A 16180-nucleotide genomic window follows, 5' to 3' on the forward strand; every position below is an offset into this window, starting at 1 on the left:
GCTATTTGCATCATGTTATGCATTATGATACCAAGAAAAGATCCAATGTACAATGATATACAATTATAAACAATATCAACAATGTTAACAATATCCTTTGTCTAGTCTACCATTTACATAAAGTTGAAAACCTCTATTCCCCCGTTTGTCCATCGCACAATAATAGCCTCCTGACTTCCATATCATCCAATTCGATATCATGATCAGATGTCAAATGCCTTCTGACATCATACACCCTCCAGAACCTCATCAAACATCGATCTTCTTCTGGAACAAAGTCATCTTCGTGATCTTCCACATCAGAGTGAGGTTGAACATCAATCATGTTGACTTGTGTGGCTGGTAGTCCAGCGAATTTGTCGAACGAATGAGCTGGACAACCGAATCTTCGTAATTCTTTGACTTTTCCAACCAATACATCTCCTTCATCTCGTTCTCTACCTGATGGCGTGGACGGTCTTGAATGAGTAGCCAGGTGTCTAGTAAGATTCACTTTATGTGGATACGATTTTTCACACCCTTCTATGGGGCAAATGTGTGGTCGAAGGGCAAGATGAACAGCTTTTCGGTGTGCTTCAAGAGCAAATTTCTAAGATCACCGGTCATCATCAGTTATAATGTCCCAAACTCTCCGAACGATTTCAAACGAAAGAAAAACATCGGATAGCAAGGGATAGAAAGGGGTAGCGCATCAGTTGGTGGTGCATGAAGTCTATAGCACATATTATGATCATCCAAACATTCTTCATCAAACACGATTGTTACAAGTAACTCTCCATCTGACAAAGAAGCTGGATGATCAATCGCGACTTCGTTGTCTCATCAATTGCGCGGAAAGAGTGGATAGAATGGCAGTGGTTGAAGAGAATAGCTTGTGAGCTAGATGAAACACCACTTACAGTCTTGAACCTCTTTTCACAATCGTTTTCATCACACCACCAATCTTTGCCAGCTTCACCGCTCATCACTCTCACTAACTTAGGACTCTGTCCCCCATCTTCTGTACCTAGCTGACTTATCCTCCTTTTTCTGGTTCTTCGACTAAGACCTTCGGTGATAAGAGCCGGGACTTGTCCTTCAGGATTTGTGACCTCCAGGGCAGCTTTATCCAAGGCTTGTTCGGCATGTACTTTGAGATGGTCTTTGAGTCGTTGGGCATTCTTGAATACCCGTCCATTGCATTCCAAATGTGGACATATTGGTGGATGTGCTGCGTGCATGTGGTTTTGTAACGCTGACCAGACGGGGAATGAGGGAAATTCGGTTCCATGAGACAAGTGGGAACAAGTATATCGATTGACTAAGGCAATCCGGTCAGCTCAGTACTCTAGCTGTTTGGGGGGCGTAATTGGACTCACCATCATGAGTCTTTTCATGAGCTTTCAGGTGTGCTTTGAGCTTGAAGCTCACTTCACAGCCTTCGTGTGGGCATGGGAAGGGTTTGGTACCTTCTGGCATGTGTGAGAGAGCTACGTGTTCCCGTAGAGAGTGGGCTTTAGGAAATAATAGATCGCATTGATTGCACTGGAATACTGGTTAGATGGCAACATGGCGAATCCAGCACGTAGAGGGCAGCTCACAGGATAGACCTCTGCTCTTTCATGCATCTCCTCGTGCCTTTTCAAATGTGTGGCTGTCCAGAAAGATTTCCCACATCCTTCCTTCTGACATGTGAAAGACCGGGCTTCGGCAGGCAGGTGCGTTCGCATGTGGGCAGTAAGGTGTGATGCTCGAAGGTAGCTTTGAGCGCATTCAGGGCACTTGTGAGGTCTCTAAATTAGTTGATATACATCAGCTTGGTTTTTTCAGACAAAACAATAGGAAGAAAGCCTTGCTTACCTCGCCAGAATGAGAAAGTTCGTGTTCTGCCAACCTTGAAGGCTTGAAATACGCTTTGTCGCATCCTGGATGAAGACATTTATACCTACGTTCGGTTCGACAAGCAGGTAAAGAAGATGCTCTTGATGAAGAGGCAGTTGGCTGCTGGTCTTCATCTTCTTCAAAATCTTCCTGAGCCTCATTGAGACCCGGAACAGGCGATGACACTCGAATGGTCCGTGCGGTGAGTGCAGGAAGGACAGCATCCAGAGAATGATGAGGGAGAGAAGGATGAGGCGAGACCAACATCATTGTTTCTTCAAGACACTTATGAGGGCAGCATCACAAGATGGAGATGAGGGAGCTTGGCCCAGAAAGGCTAGCTTGGATGAACAGTAATCACTATGTATTGCAGGATTAGAAGAGAGAAAGTGAAAAAACAAACCGGTAAAATTTCGAAAATGAGAAATTTATACTATTATGTTTTTGCCAGAAGACGAATTTGGTAAAATAGCCAAGCGAGTGATACAATTGATTCCGCTGTGCCAGAAGGGAAATAATGACACGTGTAGCTGGATTATATGTCAAGTTAAATGCGCGCTTTGATCCCTCTACGCGTCTGGCTTTCGCTTTCTTTGATCATATATCAGATAAAAACAAATAATAAATATCGATTTAGTTGATGTCCAGAGCAACAACATCTCAAGTCCCTACATCATCTTTATAGTTCAGTACCAACACGGACGAAGAAGTCACTATGTCTGTGAGTATATTATCACAGGACGATTATGTCGAGATGTGCGAAATCTTGCTCGTATACGAGCGGCAAGCTGATTGAGAACTCTGCCTCCACAAAGTCATATAACGACAATAACGCACCTACGAGAAGGCCAGATATCAAGAGGAAATTAGTAGTGGTCGGCGATGGTGGTGAGTGATATCCATCAGTTGTAGGGGTGTGACATATACTGATCATAGTCGGTATCTTATAGGATGCGGTAAAACATGTTTATTGACTGTATATGCTGAGAACCGTTTTCCAGAGGTGAGTGGGAATCAATTGCCATTGGTATACTTGACCGTATTTGGCAAATGAATTCAATGTGTGCTCCAAATCTGTGTTCAAACGCACCGTGCTAGTAGAGCTTTTGCTGTATGATGAATTTGCTGACCATCCTTCCTTCATTACTTTACTTTAGGAATACGTACCGACAGTATTCGAGAACTTGATAACGATGATACCATCACCTACTGACCCGACGAAAATAATCGAATTGGCATTATGGGACACAGCAGGACAAGAAGATTTTGATAGATTAAGACCATTAAGTTATAATGATACGGACGTGATTTTGATTGTGTTCGCTTGTAATCACAGACCTAGTTTATTGAACGTTCAAGACAAGGTGAGTAAATTTCGTTTGGAAGACGAATGAGGGTCAGAGACTTGTTCTCTCTTGTGATCATTCAGTAAAACAAGCTTACGTGTGACTTCCATCATACCAAATCCCACCAATTCCCCGATTTATGCATCCTGAAATACATTCATTTCGTCTTTACTCCGTTCGGAATGCTAATAGTGGTACCCCGAGATGGCCCACTTCTGCGAGACGGTACCTTTGCTTCTGATTTGTACGAAAACAGACTTACGTGCAGATCCTCAAACTCAATCGTTGATGGCTGCACAAGGTACAAATCCTATAACATCAATAGAAGGAGAGAGGGTGGCTAAAGAAATTGGAGCGAAGAGGTATCTCGAATGTTCAGCGAAAGAAGGATGGGGCGTTAAAGAAGTTTTTGACGCTGCTGTGAGAGAAAGTTTGAAGAAATCCTCAGGAAGAGGTAAAATGAAGAAATGCGTCATACTGTAAATCTTCAAAATCAGATAGATAATCAGGAGTTCGGTCGATGTTTAGCGAATGCGAGGAAAGTTAGTGAAGGAGGAACAATGAGAAGGAATATGATTCACCCCAAGTTGTTGAGATGGCAGGGAAGATTAAGTGATGAGATCTGCTATACATGAGAAGGAGAGCGTTGAAAACGTATACCAGCGGATAATGGAAGTTGTATCTTATATGTTATTCCTACTTTTAATCTTACGACACCCTCAATGGAAAGTTCTCTTATACCCTTATATACCCTTGTCCGAGTTTCACGATATGATATACACTGCATGATCACAGAAGTTTGTGACAGTATACAACACTGTGTCGTACAAGATTTCATACTCATATTCATCACAAAACCTGGAAATTCCGTCGTGCAAATAAGTCATATACTCTTCTTCCGTGTTATAATCTTAATTGACGTCTGATAGCTTCTTCTAGATCTTCTCCTTCTGTCTTTTCGCCTACGATTTCCTTTACAGCTTCTGTACCCTTCTTGGCTTTCTTCTCGGCGGTATGCGCTTCCTTCTTTTCCATCTGACTTTCTAGTCTTTCAGCGTCTTCATACTGCTTCTCCAACTGCTTTTTGCCGTTCTCGATCAATTCCTCGAATTCATCTCTCCAGCCTAATTGATCTATTATGCGGGATATCCCTTCGTCGGCATCACCTTCCCAGTACATGTCCCTGCTCTCATGTCCTATGTTATGTCCTGTTGACTCTTGATGCAAGATCTTATCTAAGTTTTTGGTGAAACCGGTAGGGCGCGTTGAAGGTAGATTCGAGAATGGTCCGACTGGTTCCCGATTGATAAGCAGCCGAGGACAAGTAGCTGGAACTCGATCGACTAGGGATGCAAAAGGCTGAACTTGAAGTGAAGTGCCTATGACCAAGAGAAGATCACATTGCTTGAGTTCCTATAGTATCAATGGGTCAGTCCATCAAAGAGTATCTATAGCACTGACAAGGAGACATGGGGAAGGCTGTAAGTATGGTAAAAATGACTTCTTCGAAGTGATCCTCTTAGAGAGCGACTTACTGGAATGAGTCGGAAAAATCTATCAGGCAAACCTTCACCAAAAAAGACGATATCCTGGAAGGAATATCAGTGCTATCCTTGAATCATCCACTAGATCTCCCCCATTCACTTGTTTTGTGTTAGGATGAGAGTGTGCTTACAGGTTTAACCAATCCTCCGCAAGCGTGCTCTCCTTTTCCTTTTTTCTTGATATTGCCAGAACATCTCACGACCTCCCCTCTCCTTACGCCCGCTTTCAATACTTCGTCTCTATCTACTTCACGTCGACATCTCAGACAATGTGAATTAGCGAATGATCCATGAGCTTCAACGATTATGTCTGGTGGTAATCCCGCTAATGTTTCGAGAGTATCTATATTCTGTGTGAACACTCGTTTGAGTAGACCATGTCTGTGCAATAAAGGTAGGAAGTAATGTGTCGGTGTAGGCTGCGAAAATCGTAGACTTCAGATCCAGAATAGATTATAACATATTATTGTTCGCAGTGACAGATGGTGTCGAGCAGGCAGCGGGAAACAAGGAAAAGTAAGATCAAAACGAGGGAGGACTTACGAAATGTTTACCAGGATATAATTCTTTAGCCAAAGTCCAAAATGGTTCAGGATTCCTGTTGAAAAAATTCAATTCAAACACAGCTTCCGGGAAAGGTAAATTCAATTTTTGAAGATTATGATATAATCCAGTATTGGGTGAACGAAAATCTGGTATTCCAGCTGAAGTTGATATTCCTGCTCCCAACAAAAGGCAAATATTTTTCGCTACAATACGTTGTGGAATGTATCGTTCACATTAGGCTTTAGCTTTGAACACCTACACTTTTTGAGGTTTCTATATAGATCAACTTGGAGAAAAAGTGAGGAAACCTCACCTTTTCCAGAACTGATCAATTCAGCAACTCTTTTCAGTGATTCAACACTCTCATCCTCTTCGAGACCTGGTTCAGCCTGTCTGCCAGATATTTTTGGCGAGGCCTAGACTTGTATCAGCAGGGATTTATACATCACTTACAAAAGAGGAAGGGTACTTACAGTGAGTGGAGAGGATGAAGATGAGCACGCCTCATTATTTGATACATCATCTTCGTTCGAAAAAGAAGGAGAAGTGTCGTTCCTCGATACATTGGGCTCGTTCCACTTTGAGGTGGTTTCGTCGCTTGCAGACCTGGACCATGACGATTAGAATGGTGTGGTCTGTGATCGCAGTGACAGAGTGAAGTGTACTTACATTGCGAAGATTGATCCAATTAATTACGTGGCTGAATGATCTCGATCAGAAGTAAATGTATAATATAGGATGATAAACAGATGTCGGGGCTTGCATACACTTTGTCAAATCGTCGATACCTTGAGCACAAAGTTGCCACCGTCGAATTGAGATTGACGGTGAGCTTGAGATGACTTCTGACGCTCCCTTGTCTAGGACGCTGAGGACATGATCTCCTGTTTTACACAAAACAAAGGAAATATGTACAATCTGAACCATTTGAACGTCATAAAAGTACTCTTACGAAGTGAACAAAGTGGAGGTGGTCCACCCCATCTTCTTTCTCAGTCGGAATTTCGTCAATCACTTGCATTAGGATTTTGAGCGGTCTTTGAACTGCAAGGTGGGAAGATGACCACTTGTCATGCTTCAGTCCTCAGAAGACCAATTGTGAAGAGGTTTCTTCCAAGCGATATATTGCAAATTACAAGTCAATAGGTTCACATTCTCCGTGCGAAACCCTCTAAACCTCACGTATGACTATGTCATCATTATATTCTGCCAGAAGTGAATGACCGTGACTATGCAAGAGGCAAGATGCATGATGGTTTGTACATGATATTGATACTCAAATGCTATGCGATGCGATATCATTCCTATCCTTCAGCACGTGGACCTTCTACCTCTGGAGGTCTTTTAACGATTCCAGTATGTAAGTATTTCTTCACATCTTCAACTTCTTGACCTGTACTTGTCCTATCCGATCAAAGGTAAAGTTCGGTTAAGTCAGTTTTTGTAACATTTTCACCCAAACTAATTACTTCATGATGGGTGAAAAGATGACGAAGAAGAAATTTGGATACTCACTTGACAGCTTCATCTAGATATTTGCCCAAAACTTCCCCTGCTATCCTATCCATTTTCTCTAAACCTTTGCCAACGAACGGATCTGCCCTTGTAGGTCCAGTCGTTATCATCAACACTGGTTTCTTATGTTCTATAGCTAATTTGACGAGTCTAAAAGCTGAGTATGTGGCTAGCGATGTGCCGAGGATTAACAACGATGATGATGATGTTATTAAATTTAAGCTAACCAAGTAATCAAAGAAAGCTTGATTAGCTACTATAATTATCTTTTCCGGCTATATCTCCCGATGTGGTTACGCCAAGCAGAACATCCTCAATGAGAGAAAGAACGAGGCTAGACTAACGATTCGTCTCGTACTGCCGGTGCGATTGTTTCTCCCTATCACACACGACCCGCATCGTCAGCTTCTTTCTAATGATATTTCACATGGTGAGGGAAAGGCTTACAAAGAACACGACGTTCGGTTTAACCTGAGATCAAGTTCATCAATCCTACTTCGACTCTCGGTTGAAGGTTACGTTCAGTCGACTCACCATCGAAGCATCCTCTTTCTCCTCTTCACATAATCTACAAGGTGGAACAGTAAAAGATCTATAATCAACACCGTGAAGTTCTACATCACCATCTGGGTTTGTACGTGGACGTCTATACGTCAATGCCATCAGCTATCATCTTGCCCTCATGCCCATAGAACAGATTGATGTTTCCAGTGAATCTTCCATGAGATGACGTTTGATGTGGTGTTGTATGTCTGACTTACCTTCCTGTCCTTTCAGCTTCTTTAGATTCTTCATTCCAAACAGGATTCAGATTCGCTATATCTTCTTGATAAGTATCTCTTGGTTGTTCATGACGATGTTTCAGACAATGAACTTTTGCCAAAGTACCATGTAATTCCAATATTGATGATTGTTTGTATTTGGGTGAGAGAAGGGAAAATGCTTTTCGATGAAGGTTATCTACCTATTTGCATCCAAATATCCATAATCAGCCTTGAGTACTCTGTATACTATCCAATGTAGAAATGGATGATGATGATGATGATTAGATTGAAAGCATAACGAGTAAGATACGAGCCGTGTCTTATATTTCTACATATACAATCATGTTGAGTTGTAGTTAAACTCACATTCTGAGTGATTAATTTAGGTGCTAATCCCAAATGTTGTAAAGCAGCTATATAGATATGTGTAGGATTCGGTTGTGCGTCTCTAACAGGTGGGTACTATAGTAAGATATCATCAGCACACATGAGGTCCATTTCATCTTATATAATACGAATCATGACCATAAAGCCATAAATCATATATCATATATTGCAAACTTACACCGAGAAACGATCTGGCCCAATCTAGTGTTGTATTTGGCATGACGAAAAATTAGTTGGAAATTCAATCAAGCGAAACTCGGGTGTCAACACTGGTATGTCAACTTACATCGTCGTCTATATTGCATACAGTATTAGCTTTTGTCAAATATAGCTCGACGAGATTGTTGAGTGTAATGCTTACCTGAACATATCACCTCTGTCGCTGTTTTCTACCAATTCATGGTATAATATAGGTCTGTTGGGTCTGAATCAGCAACCCTTATCTCCTTTCTCGTGCAGTGTTGAGCATCCAGTAATTTTTATGATCACTTCTCGTGTATCTTGGTTATTCCCTCCTCAAAGTCTCATCGTGAACTTGGCCCCCATCCCACCCCCTACCCGAGCCCTACCCGAGGGAGAAATGAACGCACTCACTTATAATTTGGATTACTATAAGTACCTTTTTCACCTCTATACGCTCTTATTCCACTATCTACACTGACTCCCGCTCCTGTAAGCATTACGGTCTTCCCCTTTCCATTTTCCAGGAATTTAGCTAAGTGAGATGCTGCTTGAGGTAATGGTAAGATCGATAATCCAGATGGAGCGACTAAAGGTGCTGCAGGTAATGTCGGTATTGATATTCTTACCATATCTGCTAATCACCCTTTTGACCTTTAAGAAGATCTTACTTGCTTGATAGATACTGATAGATTATAGTGCACATGTGTAAATTCTTAAAGTTGTTCAAGAAAGACAGGATGACTTCATGTTTTGTTCCATGTTTATATCGTAATTGATATCCTCGATGTCAATTCAACATATTATCATTCGATCTGCTCGATCCGATCGGACACTCTAGTGACTTTGGCGCGACTCCTGAATTCAGCTGTCAATCCCAAGCAATATCTTTTGATTTCTTGTCGTTTCATAGTCATGCATCATCGTCGCATCATTTCGTTTATTCAATATATACTATGTGAAGGGACAGAAGGACAGGAAATCACTTCAAGCGATTTATAGACAGGGAGATGAGGGACAGGGCGCAGATCATTGCAGGTTCAAGTGGTAGAAAAAAGCACATATGAATACCTCTTTCTAGATGGGGAATGAGACGAAGCGAAGCGACCAAGGCGAATTGCCAAAGCAAGAAAACACGAAAAGAATCAATATGAAAGCTAATCTACAACGAATGAATAATTGATTCCCTTTAGAAGGTTAAACATATTTACAACAAATTCAAGCAAAATAGGCAAAAGAAATAACAATGTCACCTCCCAATCTCTGTCTTCCAACTCACTCACTCCTCTACCATCTCTACATCTGTATTCTCGAGTTGATTAAATATCGAATTTGCGGGTAGATCGAATCCACCTCCAGCTAACACATCAACCAACCAGTTTTTATCTTCTGGTGCCAGAGCTGCTTTTGTAGTTCCATTCTTGGCTCTTTGAACTATCGGATGATTGATGACATGTTCGATTGTTGGTCGAAGATTGGGCTCTGCCGACATGCATTGTGTGATCAAATCGCATAAAGCAGGTGATAGAGGTGACAAATCGACCACTGAGAAATCATTCGATCGTAAAGCTTGCCAAGGTAATCCTCCATCTGGTACGCAGATATTGGTCGAAACTTCCAAAATCACCAATCCAAACCTACAAACGAAAGTAGATCATCAGTAAAGTTCCACTGGAATAACGTTTCGGAAAAAGGACTATCAACTCACGAGAAGATATCCGCTGCCATGACAAATATACCATTAAGCATTTCAGGTGGCATGTAAACTCTATCACCTTCTCTTTCTAATTTACCAGGTTTACCACTGGTCAAGATATTGCTTCCCATATTTCCTGCATCCAATCCTGATCCCTTGAGAATCTCATCGGGCTCGATTCGAGGATATCGAGTTGCTAAACCGAAATCACCAATCTTGAGAGAACCAGTACCGGAAATCAGGATATTAGCTGGTTTGATGTCAAAGTGAATCACGCCGTTGGAGTGTATATGGTCGATTCCCTATTTGATTTAGCATTAATGAGCAATCCTTCTGTGTAAAACACAAATAATCTACTCTTTTTGAAAGTCACTCACATCACTCAACTCCCTGATGATCTTCCAGACACGACCTTCGTCTAGTCTTTCCACAACTCGACCATATTCTTCCAAGAAGAAAGCAAGAGATCCGAGACAGAGTTCAGTTTGGATAAACAGTTGTCTGTTTTGTTCCCAAGCATCTTCAAACCTGATCACGTGTGCACACGGGGTTTTCGAAAGGTGTCGAAGGATATCAACTTCTTCCAAGTGTCGTAGTCTATGGAAAAGACAGTCAGCTATGAGTTCCTCTCTGGCTAAGCCTTATAGTTGAATAGCTAATCTACTTACCTATCCTTGACACCATCGAAAACACCTCTTGCTTTCTTGACAGCCCATAAACCTTCTCCATGCCTATCCTGAACTTTGATAACGGTTGAAAAAGCACCTTTACCTAGAGTATCAAGGGTAATGAATCGTTTGTCAAAAAGGTCTTCTTCGGGAGGTTGAATCGTTCCTGTCGCAGGATGTGATTGTCGGTGATGTAGTGTTCTCTGTTGATGTGGTTTGGAAGGTGGGAGAGCGGGTAATGAAAGTCGAGGCATGATTCCTGAACCTGACGAGGAAGCATTGGAGAAAGCAGAAGGGGGTTTAGAATAGGAAGCATTCGGTAAAACCATTGCGGAGGAGATTTTGGGACTTGGTGTAGGTGTGATCATATCTAATCGAGCGGCTAATCGCAAATGACACGTCAGTTCCTATTATTTCATAAAGCATCAAGAGAACAGGCTTACCGGCCAGCGCAGCTCTATCACCGTGGTCTTTTGTGGGAGTTCCTTCATCCTCGCTCTCAGACGTAAGGCCGTTACTCAACCTCCTTAACAACCCGATCCTGGTGACTTTTCCTGTTCCTCCACCGAGCGTCAGAGGTTTTAGTCCTTGAGCTTGTGCAGAAGCCTGGGCCGCAGCACCTCCAATTCTCACGGTGGGACTGGAAGCTGCATCATCCGTGTCTATGGGCGATCCAGCGTGTTCAGGGGATGAAGTGGAAGTGAGAGTGAGATGAGGCACACCAAATGAACCAGGACGCTTTTTCATCACAGAAGGTGGAGGCAGTTTCTTGGTTGATGGTGGTGGCATGAGTTTTGATCGAGTAGGGATATTGGGTTTCGTTGATTCTTCCAGAGGAGCTGCAGTTCCATCTGAATCAAATTCCGCTGAACCCAATGTCGGTTGAGAAGTAGAATGTCCAATGCCTCTTGGTGCAGTTGAATGGGTAAACGCATACTTCTTCACCGGTGTATCAGGCATGGATAGTTTAGCTTCATTCCCATTTTGACCTAAACCTAAGCCAACCCCACTTTCACCTAAAAAATCAAAGCCAGTGGCTTTTCCCGGCCAGCCACTGACCATCATGGGTCCGACGCCGGGAGTTTCCACATCCATATTCGATCTTTCATCGCCCATTGATGAAGTCCTTTTCAACATGGCAGGACGTCGAGGTCGACCCGATGGTGGGGGCTTCATAACAGATTGAGGAGGAATGACTAGTTTGGGTTTCGGTCTCTCGTCATCTGCATCACCCATCGAAACTCCTGAATCTCGAGGTTTGAATTTTCTGCTAACTGTGTTATGAGGTTGATCGAAAACTTCTTGAAGTGGTTTGACATCTTCGAAAATGGGTGGTTCGGCAGGTGAGAAAGCTGAAGCAGGTGGTGTGAGATTCGCGGTTGAAAGCGATGATAGAGAAGAATTTGAATAACTGAAATCAGGTAAGGGACCAAGATTCGGGGTAAGAGATAAAGCTAATGATTTGGCACCGAAAGATCGGGATAAGGAAGCGCTGTTGGCAGCGTGAGGAAGACCTTCACCAGAATTGATCCGTTTATGCGCTCGACCATTTGAAGAAGATGACGAAGAAGAGGAAGGTAGACCGGACATGCCAGATGAACCGAAAGATGATGCAGTTCTTGTCTTCCTTACATTTATATGCGAATTAATACCGAACAATTCATCTTTATCACTTCCACTCGTTGGTATTTGATCCAGTGAAATAGCTTTCTTTGTTATTGATCCCAAAGTCGGTCTTTCCGCATCGGTTCCAGCTCTTGCACGGAGAGGATGTGACGTTGACAATCTCGGTATCCTGGATGGATCTCCTGCTGTCTTTGAAGCGTGACCGGAGAACAAAGAGCCGGAAGAAGTCCCATCTTGAGATTGTGACGTTCTCATTGGTGGGAAAAGCGGTTGAGGTGGCGGGATGGGCAATCCGTGACTCATTACGGGTGTAGGTGGAAGATGTGGTGATTCTTCATCATCTTCCTGTGTCATCATGTGACTTGTAGTAAATTTCAAGGGACTTGAATGATCTCCAGCTGCTCTTCTTTCCTTCTCAGCAGATAAAAACACACTTCTAGGATCTTCTTTACCTTTTCCGGCTCTAGCTAAACTTCTACTTTGTCCCGGCACCTTTCTTATGGGAGAGTCGTCATCCGCCAACTTCAATCTTGCAGTTGCACTAGCCATTCCACATGCAGGTGTTGGACTTTCATCCAATGGTGAAGAAGATGATGCGGATTCATCCCTCATCATTGAACTCGTTTGTAGATATGCGAGGCGTGAAGGAGAAGCTGAAGGGGAGGATCCCATCCCCATTGAGTGTGGATGAAGGTTGACACCTAAACCAAATGTATTGCGTACCGGAGAGATCATTACGAAGTCTTCGTCTTGTTGCTTATTTGATGGTGAAGGTGAAGGTGATAATTTATGTTTACCTTTTGATGAAGGGAAAGGAGATTTGAAAGTTGAGTGTGTATGCGAAACTGAAAATGGATTATTCATGGGACTGTTGCCAACGTTACTGTTGTTGTTATTGTTGACTCGAATTGTTTCTATTGAATTTGAAGAACCTCCGCCAGCAGAAGAAGATGAAGAGGAAGAAGAATTTGAAGACGTAGATGATTTACCGAATGACGAACCAGTGAACCAAGTAGCAGGTCTATTCAACCCTTTTGTTCTAGGTACTCTGAAATTGTTTGTTGACGATGAAGAAGAAGAGGACGATGATCCTGTTGGTTGTTGAAGCACAGGCCCACCATTGATTGTTGATCGAGCAGTCATCCTGTTTACGTTGTCGGTTTGGATGCTTGTTTGGATGTTTGTTTGGATGTTTGGGTGTTAGGCCAAGTGACTATTGGTGTATGTGTTGCTTAAACAAATACCTGGTTGTCGTCGAAAATGAAATGGTAAATGATGAATCGATGACGAATATAATGAGTGAAGTGAGGCTTGATTATAGATTATGCTAGGGCCGGCTGGTTTATTCTCCTTTTGTTTCCATGAAGCGGGAAGAATAAGAATGAGATGTTATTTTTTATGCGTGTATGAAACCGAAGCCTCCCCTCGTTCCACAGCTAGTCCGATGTGCGTGTTATCGAAAAGTTGAGGCAAGTAAGGTTGGGATCGTGTTTGAGAAAGACAAAAGGAAAGTGAAAATGTTGAAAGAACGCGTCGTTTGTTTTAAAATGAAACCGAATTCCTTCTTTTTCTATCAGATGTTCTATCTGAGTCTGGATTCCATCGACATCTGGATATCAAACTTCCTCAGGTCAAGGTCAACTCGAAGGCGAAGTTGAGGAAGGATAGATGATGATGATGAATTGAATTGGATGGTGTGAATAAGAAACGATAATGTTCGATTGAATTGATGTTTGTTTGTTGCGTTTGGTATAAAGTAAAAGGGAATGAAAAGGGAATGAAAGAAAGGTAAAAAAAAAGTAAAGTCAGTCACACTATATTTAGGGAATGATATTACCACTCTGGGCAATTCAGGAGGGGAAAGTCATAAACCAAACCTTTGTTGTTCACGTGCGCGGAAGCTGATTCATAATGTGGCACACTGGAGATTTCGCCACCTCAACTGTTAAAAAGGGGAAAAGAAAGCATACGCGTCGTTCCCTTAGGGGATTAGATCGGTGTTATCGGAGTTTTAATTAGGATCGTTGGAATAGGCACTTGTAAGACTAGATATTAATTGTAAGCTGTACGGAGATGGCCGAGCCAAAGTTACAATGTTACGTCATTCCAGTGACTGGGACTTTCTTGGGTAAAATGCAAATTTGGAGTGTTCGAACATAAACTGTACATGAGACATTAATCAAAGAACACGATGGATTGAGATTTCGACATAAGTGGGAAAACAGGCGGCTATGACATGTTAGATGAAACAAGATTAAAGGCACAAAGTGTAGTGATATGTCAAGAAGAAGTACAAACGATACAAGCTGAATTAGATGGATGAGTTGACAATAAATGTCATGATGAAGAGGGTGTACACTGATTAAGTCATTGACGATGGTGGAGGGATTGTGTTGGATGTTGATTGGTATAGCTTGGGAGAACGAAAGATGATATATGTATATATATGTAGTGGAATGATGTCTATGTTAAATGTGTGTAACTGCGCGAAATAATTGCAGTATCCATTGGTGGTGATGTCTCTGCGAAGCAACAGTAGATCGTTAACCATTAGGGTCGATACTACGGGTACACAAAATCTCATATATTCACTCACCTAGTATTATATAGCAGCTTTCATTTCATAATCTCTCAATCTCTCTGGTAACTGAGTTTCTCTTTTTATCCTACCGCTATCACTGGCACTTCCTGTACTTCCTACTGATCCTGCTCTACCATATGTCGGAGTTGAATTTGATACTGATCTTCTGAGAAGGGTCGATCCTATTCCTTCGTTTGTTGTAACAGACGGGGTTTGGGAAGAAGCTCTTTGAGGATATTTAGGAGGTAAGACTTTTCCATAAGACAAAGGAACTGTTTTAGTTAATCTTTCGTCTTCTTCGGGTAAATCAGAAGGTGTACCAATGGGTGATAACGTGTTGGCTCTTCTAGTTGATAGTTCTTCGTTACCTAATTTGGATCTTTTTCTAGGCTCTCCGTCTCCTTCTTCGTCACCTTCCCTACTCATGACTTCTTTTAACGGACTTCCAATGACTGGTGAACCATGAACCGAAATTTGGATATTCGTGGATATAGCTATAGGCAGAACACCTTGACTCCTCGTTCTTTTCATTCCAGTTGATCTTCCCCCTCCTGCTGTTCCTCCGAGTATAGGTGAATTCTCTTCTGAAGCAGATTGAGTCGTTATCACAGGGATACCATTTAGATCTGAAATCTCTTCTGGACTATTGGGTTTACTCGTGATCGAATTTTCCATACTTGACCTCCTCGACATTACTTTACTTGTAATGCCACCTGTTCTACCTGATTTCCTTGCAGATTTCCTCTTAGCGATAGTAGCAGCTCTTGCTAACGCTGCATTCTCTTTCTTCAATCTAGCTTTTTCTTCTTCTGCTTTTTGAGCTTTGACGATTTCCTTTGGTGATGGTATTGACGATCTCGTATTTGATAAATCGGATGAACGTGAATAAGGATGTAAGAAAGGTGTTATAGTCATTGGAGTTAGTTTTTTAGATCTCTTTCTTGAAGGTGAAAAGGTATTCTCCTCGTTGATACCCGTACCGGAAGAAGTGGACGGATTGGTACATCTTGATACGATAGGTCTCAATAGTGGTGTCAAAGAAGCTAACTTTACATTAGATGGTGGGATCACGTATACTGGACCTTTACGCCTTTTGGATCCATTCGAAATGGTCGATGCTGATGTAGGGGTCTCGGACGATGAAGTTGCAGACGATGTACCGACAGGCGAAGGGATAGTAGTAGGTATCGATGAGGTGGTTTTGGTTTTGGATGGTTTATCAATGGTGATATAAGGTGTTGTTGATATACGGGAATTATTGGCTATCTTTCTTTTGGAAAGAGTACGTGAAGAAGGAGGGATTGCGGAAGATGAGGATGAGGATGAGGAAGGAGGGAAATGGAATGTGATGGCGATAGGAGGTGTCATAGTGAGTGATGTCTAAGGATGGTCGGATAAGGCGAAGGGGTAGGATGGGATCGCGATCAAGGTATTTTTTTGGCTATAGTGACGAGTTAGCTTTGTTCT

At 42.2% G+C, this 16180-nt stretch overlaps 6 protein-coding genes across 6 annotated transcripts; 1 reads left to right on the plus strand and 5 right to left on the minus strand.

Annotated features, from left to right (window-relative positions):
- Positions 1-133: 133 nt before the first annotated feature.
- Positions 134-2127, minus strand: IL334_006971 (uncharacterized protein; the record flags this gene model as incomplete). Its single annotated transcript, XM_062938666.1, has 5 exons — positions 134-589; positions 900-1300; positions 1359-1524; positions 1581-1772; positions 1840-2127. The coding sequence occupies 5 exons, from the start codon at positions 2125-2127 to the stop codon at positions 134-136; spliced, it is 1503 nt and encodes a 500-aa protein (XP_062794717.1).
- A 448-nt stretch (positions 2128-2575) lies between these two features.
- On the plus strand, positions 2576-3689 carry IL334_006972 (uncharacterized protein; the record flags this gene model as incomplete). Its single annotated transcript, XM_062938667.1, has 5 exons — positions 2576-2581; positions 2676-2748; positions 2811-2863; positions 3018-3224; positions 3399-3689. The coding sequence occupies 5 exons, from the start codon at positions 2576-2578 to the stop codon at positions 3687-3689; spliced, it is 630 nt and encodes a 209-aa protein (XP_062794718.1).
- A 420-nt stretch (positions 3690-4109) lies between these two features.
- On the minus strand, positions 4110-5804 carry IL334_006973 (uncharacterized protein; the record flags this gene model as incomplete). The annotated part of the gene is made up of 6 exons (XM_062938668.1): positions 4110-4619; positions 4742-4795; positions 4882-5169; positions 5294-5499; positions 5610-5689; positions 5770-5804. The coding sequence occupies 6 exons, from the start codon at positions 5802-5804 to the stop codon at positions 4110-4112; spliced, it is 1173 nt and encodes a 390-aa protein (XP_062794719.1).
- A 796-nt stretch (positions 5805-6600) lies between these two features.
- IL334_006974 (uncharacterized protein) lies at positions 6601-8774 on the minus strand (the record flags this gene model as incomplete). The annotated part of the gene is made up of 11 exons (XM_062938669.1): positions 6601-6700; positions 6812-7033; positions 7156-7190; positions 7259-7282; positions 7346-7457; positions 7573-7775; positions 7942-8037; positions 8141-8163; positions 8249-8256; positions 8324-8377; positions 8557-8774. 11 exons carry the CDS (start codon positions 8772-8774, stop codon positions 6601-6603), a joined length of 1095 nt encoding a protein of 364 aa, XP_062794720.1.
- Positions 8775-9421: 647 nt separating this feature from the next.
- IL334_006975 (uncharacterized protein) lies at positions 9422-13275 on the minus strand (the record flags this gene model as incomplete). The annotated part of the gene is made up of 5 exons (XM_062938670.1): positions 9422-9779; positions 9851-10140; positions 10216-10435; positions 10507-10888; positions 10950-13275. 5 exons carry the CDS (start codon positions 13273-13275, stop codon positions 9422-9424), a joined length of 3576 nt encoding a protein of 1191 aa, XP_062794721.1.
- A 1459-nt stretch (positions 13276-14734) lies between these two features.
- IL334_006976 (uncharacterized protein) lies at positions 14735-16081 on the minus strand (the record flags this gene model as incomplete). Its single annotated transcript, XM_062938671.1, has 1 exon — positions 14735-16081. The coding sequence occupies one exon, from the start codon at positions 16079-16081 to the stop codon at positions 14735-14737; it is 1347 nt and encodes a 448-aa protein (XP_062794722.1).
- Positions 16082-16180: the final 99 nt, after the last annotated feature.

This window comes from Kwoniella shivajii, chromosome 10 (assembly GCF_035658355.1).
Source record: "Kwoniella shivajii chromosome 10, complete sequence".
Taxonomy (NCBI): domain Eukaryota; kingdom Fungi; phylum Basidiomycota; class Tremellomycetes; order Tremellales; family Cryptococcaceae; genus Kwoniella; species Kwoniella shivajii.